This window comes from Chelonia mydas, chromosome 5 (genome assembly GCF_015237465.2).
Source record: "Chelonia mydas isolate rCheMyd1 chromosome 5, rCheMyd1.pri.v2, whole genome shotgun sequence".
Classification (NCBI taxonomy): domain Eukaryota; kingdom Metazoa; phylum Chordata; order Testudines; family Cheloniidae; genus Chelonia; species Chelonia mydas.
This window is the reverse complement of record NC_051245.2, coordinates 93,751,582-93,763,826: the sequence shown is the minus strand read 5'-3', so window position 1 is coordinate 93,763,826 and position 12,245 is coordinate 93,751,582. Positions and strand designations below refer to the sequence as shown.

General features: G+C 40.0%; 1 protein-coding gene across 3 annotated transcripts in view; it reads left to right on the top strand.

Annotated features, from left to right (window-relative positions):
- Positions 1-12,245, top strand: part of PCSK5 (proprotein convertase subtilisin/kexin type 5) — a 298,169-nt gene that overhangs the window by 60,353 nt on the left and 225,571 nt on the right. For all 3 annotated transcript variants that reach the window (XM_037901828.2, XM_007065550.4, XM_043547161.1), the window contains exon 3: positions 3,075-3,188. In XM_037901828.2, coding sequence (XP_037757756.1) covers positions 3,075-3,188 — 114 coding nt within the window. The remainder of the gene's footprint in view (positions 1-3,074; positions 3,189-12,245) is intronic.

Below are 12,245 nucleotides of genomic sequence, written 5' to 3'. Positions count from 1 at the left end.
ATGGTGTATATGTATCTGCTGTATATATGTATTTACAGTTTGGTGTTATGGTAGGACAGTGAGTTATATCATCTGTCATTCCAGTATTTGGACCTGATCTTGCAAGCTTCAGAGCACCTTCTGCAAAGTGCTCACATCCTCAGCTCCCACTTACTTCATTAGGAGTGAAGGGTGCTCATCTTGCAGGAAACATTCAGTACCTCTCAGGTCTGATCCCAGTGATAGACAAATAGGTTCTTTAAAACACAATTGCTAGCCTCTTTTGCCAAACACAGTGAATTGTTTCCTGAAACAATCTCCGTCGATAGTATATTGAAATGCAAAGCCCTTGTGCTCCTAAATGATGAGAACACTGATTTACAAATGAGTTCAATTTTATACATCAGAATCTCTCTATGTGCCAAGTAATTGCTCTGGGTCCATGGTGGATGGGAATGGTGCAGTGAGGGAGGGTTTATGATTGCTGGCACTAAGGAATTTTATGATAAGTGTTCTCAGTTATTTGATCTGAGACAAAATAAACTATTTGTACCTCTTGAGACATCTATATGCAGATTAGTGTTGAGATCACATTGCTGTATTTGTTAATACAGATTTCAGCCTTCACAAGCACTGTTATTTTGCATTCACTTTCAACTTTTTTATGGTCAGCAGCAGAGTGTAAATATTTGTGCAGTGTAGACATCAGAGATCCCTTGTTATACTGAAAATGTGACTAGTCATAAGCAATAAAGGCTAAATCAAAAAAAGATTTGGAGTTTGGGTTTGCATAAGCCTTGAAAACTTTGATTGCTTATTCAGCTGTATTGAAGTTTCACTTCTCCCTGACCTCAACAAGTCAGGGTCAGATTAAGACAGGTTCATGGTCCAAGGGGACCTAGTTTGCCAGTGAGTCAGCTAAGGTGCAGCACATGTGGCCTTGTATGTGCTAGGAAGCGTTGGGTTGTTTTACATGGCAGGAAGAGTTGGAAAAAAACAAGGATCCATTTTCAGGGTCTGGAAGAGAGATTTCATGCCGCCAATAGGGGGCTGGGAGGGAGCATCTGTTGAAGATCTATGGGACACCAACTTTTTTGATGGGACAGAGTTAAAAATAATGTGGCTCCCATTTAACCTTAATCTGTCTCTCTTCTGTGTTCAGTAATTGCCATCAGTAGAGACTCAGGTCTTTGGTCCTCTCTCTTGGCATCTGGCCAGCTACACTCTATATGTCTTGGATACTCCAGGAATTTGCTGCTTCAGAGGTGCCCAGGAATGATTGGCTGCCTTCCCTTTCTGAATGAAGCTCTGCAGTGTGTAATATTTAATGGCAGCAGACAACCCAGTAAATATTCCCAGGCTTGCTGAGAAGTCCATGAGATGGATTTCAGCCAAGCCAGACGTACTGTTGGAAGAGGAAAGAGGTGGCCAGAAGAGAAAGGGGACTTATCAAAACTTTCTCAATTCCCTACCACCCACAGATATAAGGGGGTAGATTTTGGAGGATTTGACAGAGAAAAGGGACTTCAACTTGCTTACACAGCATCAACCAGCTCCCTCCTATTCTGTGCCCGTTGACATCCCAGCTCTTTCTGTCGAAACCATGCCGCTACCGCTGACCTGAAGCAATTCTCAGGTAGCGATGTTGCTTAGTGCAGAGGGAAAAACTATGTTTTCACAGTCCCCACACTGTCGTCTACCACCATATGGAAGTGGTACCCCATAGAACTCCCTCACAGAAGGGATTCCACAGGTTCAAAGATCCCTCTTTCTCCTCTCACCATGATCTGCATTCCCTGTCTTCAGAAGCCAGGGAAGCATGGGGCCATCAATTTTCACTCATGCATAACTCCCATTATAATCAGTTGGAGTTTTGCCTGGTTTAGGATCTCAGGATTTGAACTAGAATTAAGAATGAATGGTTGGACACATTTTTCTGCTATGGGAAAACATTAATATTGTCCTTAGCTAGTGACTCTGAGCTGGAACAAGAAAATAAAGATGTGCTTTGAAAGTAAAGTTTATTTTTGTGCGTGTGTGTGTGTACATGCCTGGGAATCAGGAGTGCAAGGTACAGAGCAAGCTGTTAGCAGGTGACGGCTGCGTTTCTTTCTTTGGAAGATGTGAATTGAACTTTTATATTTTTATTCTGTACCAGCAATACAGCAGCAATATGAGCTGTTGGTAAGCCACAAGCATGCAAGTAAAATCTGGGTTTGACTGTGGATAGTTTACAATATTTACATTTATAGCAGCAAGTTCCCATTTAGAAAGGTTAATGGTGTTGGGGGTGGGGAGAAGCATTACAAATTAATATCTGCTGTGGACTGGATGTCACTTTTGGTATCGCCTTTCTGAATGTGTTTAGAGTCTTTGATGAGGTGTCTGACAGAGAAGAAGCTTAACTTTGGAAGCCTGATTTTGACCCTGATCTCTTATTTCATTTATATTTTGAGCTTCTTGTTGTAATTTAACCTATTAGTCTGTACTCTGCTGCTTTTTTCTGGGAAGTACTTTAATTTTACAGAAAATACAGTTCCTGAAAACTGAGTGAATCGTGACAAATAATCTCATTGCAATGAATTATAACTTATTTTTTTGGTCTTTTCATGAGGTTGATTCAGTTATTGGTTAAATAGAGCTTTTGAATACATTGCAGTATTAGCAGTTGACAAGAAAAAACTTAAATAAAGGAAAAAGAAAAAAAAGCCCTTGGAAATCCCATTCGTTTTCTTTTGAGTAACTGTTAATCTTTGTGTTTATAAATAAAAAATGGGGTGTTTATTAATTATTTATTATTAATAATAAAGAATAATAAAATATGCAATGGCATTGGTCAATAGATGATAGCTAATTAAGTCCTGTTAAGAGGGGATTTAAATAGTTGTGCATAGCAACATGTAGTACTAACTAATTTGGTATATTTTCCTGCGAACTAAATGACAAGGTGAGCTTTGCATTCCCTTTGCCAAAATGAACACTTTAAGATGAAATAGACTTGGACTTCAGTAATGGGAAACTTCCCAAGATTGCTCACATTTCTTGATAATCTCCATGGAACCCTAACACTTACCAAATATTTTTTTTGTTGGCAGGTGGAGTGGATACAACAACAGGTAGTTAAAAGAAGGATAAAGAGGGATTATAAACCTGGTGGTACCCAATCCACTTATTTCAATGATCCCAAGTGGCCAAGCATGTGGTACATGGTAAGTATAAAGGCAGCCATTGGCTCTGATTCATGCTAATCGTTTATTTGCTGTGCTATGATCCTCTGTAGGGGACAAAATAGTATCTTCAGAAAAAGGCAAACTTTCTTCTCAGTTTTACATGAACTAAGGAAGGGTCTGTAAACTCTTTACAAGTATAATGAGTGCTTCCTATTGCGGTGCTCTTGGAATTTTTAACTATAGAATAAAGTTTCATCAGTGGGGAGGGGAAGGGACATAACCATGGTCTATTTGAGAAAGGGAAAAAAAACCCCTCCTCTCTGGCTGCCCAGTTCCCTGCCTCCAAGACCCCGCGTAATACAAATAATTCCCATTGACTCCAATGTCAGCTGTATCAGCAAGCAAGGGAATGGAGGCCAGAATTATGTCTTTGTGACAGTAGTAGGCACACAGATATGGTGTGTTAGATAATGAACGATTCCATCTGACTGTGTGTTGCTTTTAGTCTGACACAAGCACACAAGCAAACTTTTATTTTAATTTTTTTAACATGTAACAGTCACAGTTAAAGCTTGGACTGGAGATCTTGGCTACCCAAACGGATTTTAACTATAGTATGTCCTTAATTTGTGTTGCATGGCCTAAGTGAAGTATTTTAGTCAGAGTATATCCAGGCTTTGGAAGAAGGGAGCATCAAATTAGGCAAATGACTGCAGTTTAATAATAGGATCATCATATTTCCCAGTTTGCTGAAAATTTTGCCTATGGTAAACCAGCCTGGCTTCAAAGACACTTGTTTCTTAGGATATAGATCACACATCCAAAGGCATTTGGTCCTATATTAAACGAATGTAGGACCAAATCTGATCCAGGTCAGCAAGTGAGAGGGAGCCAGGCCACTGCCTAGTCCTATTCAGCAGCAGGATGTTTGTGAGGCAGAGTGGAGAAGGATCAGGACAGTTTGGAGAAGACATTTGCTGGGGCCCACGTTTCTGCTCCTTTGAATAAGAACAGCATGGTCTTCAGGTGAGCATATATGCTAGTTTGTGTTGGCCATTTCCACAGTTGTGAGACCACCCTTTTGGGTTTGTGTTGTGCTAACCATTACGGTCTTGATCTCCTTTGCTAGTGCTCTATTGAACACTTGGTTGGAATCCTGGCCCTGCAACCCTCTTTCCCCCACAAGGTCACCTATGTAGCTCAGATGAGAGCAGGGCCCTAAACTGAAGTAAGCATTTTGAGACTCGATGGCTTGAATGTCATCAGGCTTGAGAGGGAAATGTACTTTTTTGAAACTGTCATGTAAGAAGATGTTTAATTTTAGGATAGACACTTTTTCAGTGGAATATCATCTCTGGTGTGAATGCTGCATGGAACCATAAGCCCAGATCTTTAGAATTTGATGTATACTAGCAAGAGTTTTCCTAAAGCTGCTTTACAAAGATAGTTTTGAATTGTGAGAATCATTTGTATTTTATGCTTTTAAAAATTGCAATTGAGAAACAAAAAGGACACAGACCAAAGGTAATTTGCAAATAACAGTATATTCCGAGTTGCCTTATCTTCAAGCGCAGATAAGAGTATATGCTTTATGGGTAGGTCACCAATCAGGATAGGGAGTGACTTGGGTTTTGGCCCCTGGTTCCAGCGTTGCTGGGCTTTGATCAGAGACTATGCAATAACCAGACTTCCCAGATTTTTTATATATTTATCACTGAGCCTTATCACTGATCCCTTGAAAGGCATATTGTTGTCCCTGCCTCAAGCATGACTCAACTTACTGAATTTCTGGCATAATTTTAAAATCTCCTCAATAAGCCTTGACATACAGTAGGGGAATATTTATGTGTATACAATAGGGAATTTTCAGTGAAGGGCTCTTGACTTTGGAACTTGCTTCCCTTTTTGGTCCACTAGACCTGAAACCTTTGATATTATGTGCATGATACAAGGTCCCTCTGTTTTTCCAGGTTCTTGATGAGGAGGTGCGTTAAGGAATGCATATGTGGGTTCAAAGGGGTGATATCTGTGACTCCTGATAGGCTGTGAGGATCCTTTTTTATGTGTACACTCAGAGCACTCAATGGGTGCAGTTTAAAACTACCAAATAATTAACTAAGTTTTGAAAAAGGATGGTCAAGTCTCTCGAGCTAGGTGTATAGTATGTTTTGGTGGAGGCTACCACAGTCCCTGGGAACTCTCCAGTTTAGCTCTAGGGAGTCTTTCGTCCCTGGTTATATATAATTTCCTTATCTCCCTTAAACCTCATGGATTCTCCCTTTCTAAAACCTCCTATTGTGACAAACAGTGCTTATCCTGGGAAGGCTGGAAGTGATGTGTACTGGGCCCTGTCAATGCTGCTGCTTGGCACTGGAAGGGAAAAGGATACTTATTAAATGATGGCTATTATACCAAACAGATTTTGATAGAAACCACTCACATTGCTCAATGATTGTGCTATACTTACTAATTAAAGCATTTTATTGTATATTTATTAGTTCACAAAATCATATACATTGAATACAGGTGTAAGTATAACTGCAGGAATATGATTTCTGCTATGAGAAATAGCATATTGCAGGAGTCTCCAACTGTACCATAGCACTGCTGTCCATATGCCACATATTGAGTATTGGTGTCATGGGAGTAAGGCAGCTTGTTCTTGCTGCCCTGTGGTACATGTTTGTGGTTACCATGATACTGGCAGTGACAGAATTACTGGCTCTCCTGGCCCATGCATAGAAGTGCAAAGTAGTAGTACTGTTTTATTTATGATGTTAACTCAGGTGGAGAGGAAGAGGAGGGGAGGGGTGCTTGATCCAGAATTTCAGAAAACGTTTAATTAAAATAAAAGGTTTCAGAGTAAGAGCCGTGTTAGTCTGTATTCGCAAAAAGAAAAGGAATACTTGTGGCACCTTAGAGACTAACCAATTTATTTGAGCATAAGCTTTCGTGAGCTACAGCTCACTTCATCAGATGCATCCGATGAAGTGAGCTGTAGCTCACGAAAGCTTATGCTCAAATAAATTGGTTAGTCTCTAAGATGCCACAAGTACTCCTTTTCTTTTTATTAAAATAAAAAAGTTTAACATACAGAATCTCTTCTCTGACATGGTAGGAAGGATCAAAGGTGGATATCTCCTGCTCATGAAAGTCAAGATAATGGGGCTGGGAGAATTTAGGTCTTGGGAGACCCAAGTTCAATTTCCTGCTCTACCACAGACTTCCTGTGTGACCTTGGGCAAGTCACTTAGCCTCTCTAAGCCTCATTTCCCCATCTGTGAAATGGGGATAATGCCACTTCCTTACCTCACAGGGGTGTTGTGAGTTGAAATACATGAAAGATTGTGAAGTCTTTGATATCTAATCATGAGAAGCCCTATATAAGAACTAGATATTATTATATTATGTCAGGCTACGGATGTTAAAATTTGGTTTATGTCCCAAATCAGAGGGCAACATGAACATTTCTAAATTATCATGAAAGAGAATTCAGGGAAAAAAATATTTCAGATCAATCGAAACATTTTGTTTGGACAAAATCAAAATGTTTTATTTTGATTTGAACTTTTAAAATTTTATAATACAATAACAATTGTATGTGATATTACAAAATAAAATATTTCTAAAAAATTTGAAACATTTCATTGCTAAAATGTCAAAACAGGATGTTTCAACAGCGTCTGAAACTCCCCCCGCTGTTTTTTCTCGGAAATGAAATTTCTGAAAAGTCAAGGTGATTTTGTGAAGCATTTCAATTTTGATGGAACTGCATTTTCAGAACAAAAAAATGGTTCTATCAAAGTTTTTATGACCAGATCTAGTTACAACCCATTTGAGATCACATTTTCAATCCTTGAGGCTATGATTTTCTCTATGCTTTCTCTATCCATGCTTTCTGTATTTTATTGCAGTACTGTATTGAAATGACAAAGTTTGTTTAATGGTTCATTGTGCATTTTGAAAAAAGCATTTTTATCCGAAATGTAATACATTTGCAGTAATTCTTTGTTGATGCTGTTCTCTTTGGATCAGAGTCATGACAGGATCTTTTCCCAGCCTTTTGGAGCATGTGTAGTTGTCTTTATTTGATCTGTCTAATTTGTATGTTGCTTTAGTCCCTATCCTATCAGGACACTCACGGTGATGTAGATAGATAGATTTGAATAAATGGCAGTATTTGTGATATTGCTGGAGTGGTAACAATATATCAGTAGGCAGGAAATTCTGATTGCCATAAAGTTTCAGTTAAAGAGGAGGCAACCATTAACAAGTATTGAATAAGTGACCTCAAAGCTATTTCAGGTCATTTCTAAAACATCCCCATAACACTGCATTTGTGATTGTAAATTCATCTCTATATGTTAAACTCATGTATCTTTTCTGGTTGTCAGAAACAAACCAAAAAGAAAGGGGAAAAAACCTCTGTATAGAACTATCAGTCATTGCTACACCATAGAGAGAGGATTCTAGGTTGCTACCTACAAACTCCATTATTATGAAAGCAATAAAGTACTATCATGTGCTGGTATGGATTTTGATTAATGAGTAACTTCATTACAGGTTGAGATTGATACCTTTGGCCCTTGAACTGGTCTAATCTCTAGCAGGGCTGTAAATTTCATTGAGATTTGTTGACACAAGATCTTTTATCTATATACTATGTCAAACAAACTATTTGATTAATGTCTTTCTCTTCTCCCCCTCCCCCTCCCTCCCTCCTTTACACAACCACAGACCTGGTCATTTTAATGAATAGGAACTAGGAAAATGGTATGGGCTTATTTTAGTGACATCTATGCCCAGAAGTGACGGGGTGATGGGGGGTGGGGTGGGGAGGCATGCCTGCTGTCCCCTTTGATTCATCACAAACCTGAGATGTGTATCCCATGAGACATATTTAAAACAAATATTCCATCTCTGTATTCTTCAATGTTGATTCTAAAGATGTTCCTAGAAAGTGAAACTTAGAAACTGTTGTAATTCCTTTCACTCAGGGCCTGAGCCTCTAAAGCAGTGGTCCCCAAACTGTGAGGGAGGAATGTCTCGGGGGGCTCGGCAGGGCCTGGGCCAGCCATTACAGGGGGTGGGGAGGGAGCACCACCCAGCCCCACTCTGCTCCCAGCTCTGCTCTGGCTCCAGCTCTCGCCCCAACCGCAGCCAAGGCCCCAGCTTTGCTTCCAGCCCCAGCCCTGCTCACAGCCACAGCTCTTCCCTTCTGGCCCTGGCTCTAGCTCCAGTCTCAGCCCCCAGTCCTGTTCCTGGCCCCAGCTCATAGGGGGATGTGATCAGTTTACATTACAAGTAAGGGGGGAGCGACATAAAGAATTTGGGGACCACTGCTCTAAAGTGCCAAGTACCCTAAACTTTCAGTGAGAGTAAGGAGAGTAGAAAGTGCACAGCACCTCACAGAAGGCACTCATTACCTGCAAGATCAAGTCCACTGTGTTTCATTATTCGAGAGCCCAGTTATCTGTGTTTGCTCTTGTGTTTTGCTTTCTAATAATGAGGAAAAGAAAACATTAGATGCTCCTTTTCTCCACCTTGAGACAATACTAGTTTAAAGATTGCAATATGTTTTCCTTACCTGAACTTGTCAGTTCTGATGATTTATAGCTAACATGGCGGAATATAGCCTTTCTTGGATGAATGACACATAATATCTGATCTGATGGTCACAGCTCAAACATTGCTCAAGATTGACTTACACAGCTAGGAGTTGGTTTTGTCTCAACTTATATCAAGTAAAGAATGACTAGAGACCATGTACCTTGCTTTCCCTATGACGAGGGCCCCATTCATATTTAGAGTTTGGAGAGTGAACAGTCCAACATATCCCCACAGCTCACCTGTCTACGTATCATTTGTTTAATACCAAAAATATCTACCATATTTCATCTCTTTAATTATTGTGAATAAAGTATGCAGACTGCTCATAATTGTTCCATATTGAATCAATTCACATAGCTAATAAAAGGGATCGCAGTCATCTGCAAAATTCCACTGCTGTCTAAAAATAGTTTACCTAACCTGTGATAATAGTCCCACTATAACTGGAAGGGATTTGAGGAAAAATGTTTCTCTGTGCATTTGACAGCGTAGTCAGATTCATAGTCTGTAAAACCTTAAAAAATGGCAGGAGAACTGAGAGACAGGCGTAATAAGTGAAACTATTTTTAATTCGTTTTTTAAAAGTTGACTAGCTTCCAAGTTAGGAGTAGCTCCCTAAGAACTACGCTTTGCCCCCCTGGAGTAGATATCCCCAAAGGTAAATGAGTCTGATTCCACTGTATGAGAGGTGGATTCAGGGAGCCCATATAGAGGGTCCACCTTCCCCTTCTTCACTAGAGAATCACATTGAGTTAGAACATGACCTCAGGGAGTTGTGTTAATTCATAGAATCATAGAATATCAGGGTTGGAAGGGACCTCAGGAGGTCATCTAGTCCAACCCCCTGCTCAAAGCAGGACCAATCCCCAATTTTTGCCCCAGATCCCTAAATGGCCCCCTCAAGGATTGAGCTCACAACCCTGGGTTTAGCAGGCCAGTGCTCAAACCACTGAGCTATCCCTCCCCCAAATTAAGGTGATGCTGACCATGACTTTTCTGTCAATGCAGAAAGCTGGCAAGCCTTGTTCAACATTGTCAGCTTGTCACAGGTAAGCCCTACCGCTCCTATTATTATTATTTATAATTATTAGACAAGCCCTCTGTGCCCAAGGAACAGGTCTCATTCACTGTGATCCCTGCAGACCTCCCCTCAGTTTGCTCCGGCTGGGCACTTGGGTCCACTATTTGAATATAAATAGAAGATTTTACTAAGACTAAGAAGTAGAAGACTGACTAAAAGTATGAGGAGAAATAAGAATTTTTCAAGTACATCAGATGTGAGTCGCTCTAGGGAAAGATGATGGATCTGCTATAGCATATGGGAGTAAATGTGAAAATCAAAATGATTTGGGAATTGAATAGAAACAAAATGATTGCTCAGCATTGGATTTCACCAGAGAAGTTAAGAAGAAAATGTCTATCCAAAGGCTAGACTTTGCAGCTAATGAAGGTGTGGTGCTGTCAGAGAGAAAACTAGAACTTAAGTTACAGTAAATCACTGGGACACGATGGTATTCCTCTGAGAAACTAGAGCATAAAATAAATGAGGAATCCACAAATATATGTAATATATATTTTTAAATGTTATACTCGATGAGAAAAAGGTGTCCAATATTGAAGCCACCTTTAAAGTGGGTCATCCAGGAAATTTATATACCAGTGAACCTTACCTAAGAATCTGAGGAAATATCTGAGAAAGCCATTAAAATTATAAAGCATGTTGAGGAGTGTAATGTAAGAGCACACCTGTCAACTTCTCATAAAAGAAAATGAAGGTGATCTACAGCATCCATAGAGGACTTGGAATGGGGAGAGAAGTGTCACCCACTGCCTGTCCAAAGCTGGAAAAATGTTCACACTTTTCATGATTGTTGCTAGAAACAGCCCAAAGCCGCCATTAAATCATAGATTTAGAAAAAGTAAAACTGTTTCCTTGTGGATTTTTTCCTTGCTTTCTCTTTTCTCATTGTATTCTCCACTTTCTTTTCTTTTCTGACTTTTAACTTTTATTCTTTATGAACCTTGGTGATTTTTCTCACATCCTTTAAAAAAAGTCTCTCTGTTGTTGTTTCACCAGTGAAGTACTTGCTTTGCTCAGAATGATTTTCTTTTCTAATTTAACCTTTCTCCCTCTATTTCAGTTGTTTTTTTACTGGTGACCCCTTTCACACAGAAAGCTTCTGAGTGCAACCCCCCTTATAAATTAAAAACACTTTTTAAAATATTTAACACTATTATAAATGCTGAGGCGAAGCAGGGTTTGGGGTGGAGGCTGACAGCTTGTGACCCCTCATGTAATAACCTCACAATCCCCAGAGGAATCATGACCCCAGTTTGAGAATCACTGCTCTATTTGCTTTTTTCTTGCAGTGTTTTCCTGCTCTCCTGTCCCTGCTCTGTCCCAGACTTTCTTTTATTTTCTATTTCCCCTCCACCTCTGGCCCCCCACCTCCAGTTTTGCAAGTCCTGCTTTCCCTCCAGTGAATTTTGGAGGGTAAGAATTTTGGACGGTTTCCTTCTAACTTCAGATGAGTCAGCATCCTTTCTTAGGGCTTGTCTACACTTACCGGGGGATAAACATGCAGCGATCAATGCATTGGTGGTCGATTTAGCGGGTCTAGTGAAGACCTGCTAAATCGACGCAGATTGCTCTCCCATCAACTCCTGTACTCCAGTGGATTAAGAAGAGTAAGGGGAGTCGATGGGAGAGCGTCTCCTGTCGACATCGCATAGTGTGGATGCTGCGATAAGTAGATCTAAGCTACGTCGATTTGAGTTGTGCTATTCACATAATTCAAATTGCATAGCTTAGATTGACTTTTCCCTTTAGTGTAGACAAGGCCTTACTCACAAAAGAGGTTAGCTTTTGTAAGGGTGAATCGTGCTTCTCTAGTCTGTTAGGTATCTTTGAAAAAGATAATAGAATAATACATAAATAACTGTCAGTAAATATAATTTATGTAGTCTTTGAAAAGAAGAAAAAAATAGAGTACATGTAATTTATTTAGGCTTTTGAAAATGGAGTTCCCTCTTACATGGTGTTGTTACCGAAACTTGGAAAACCCAAGCAAAGATAAGGGACCTGATTCTGCACTCTCACTGTTTTACTTTGGTGTAACCCCATTGACTTCAATGGAATTAGTCCTGATTTACCCAATTGTGTGAGCAACATGAGGCACACAAAGTCCTGTTGTGGCTTAATAGCTGGTTAAGAGACAGGGGGCAGGAAAAGGATAAATGAGCAGTTATCAGCATTGAAAGAGGCTAATAGTGGGATGCCTTAGGGGTCATCAGAAGTGGAGCCAATGCTGCTCGGTGTATTGAGCTGGCAGATGGATGAAGAGTGAGTTGACACAATGCTTTAGAGTGGCTATGATGAGGGAGGATTATTTAGAACGCCAGAAAGGCCCAACAAAACTCGATAATTGGACAAAATGGTGGCAACTAATGTTGAGTTAAGCATTCAGGCAACAGTTTGGTTGAAAA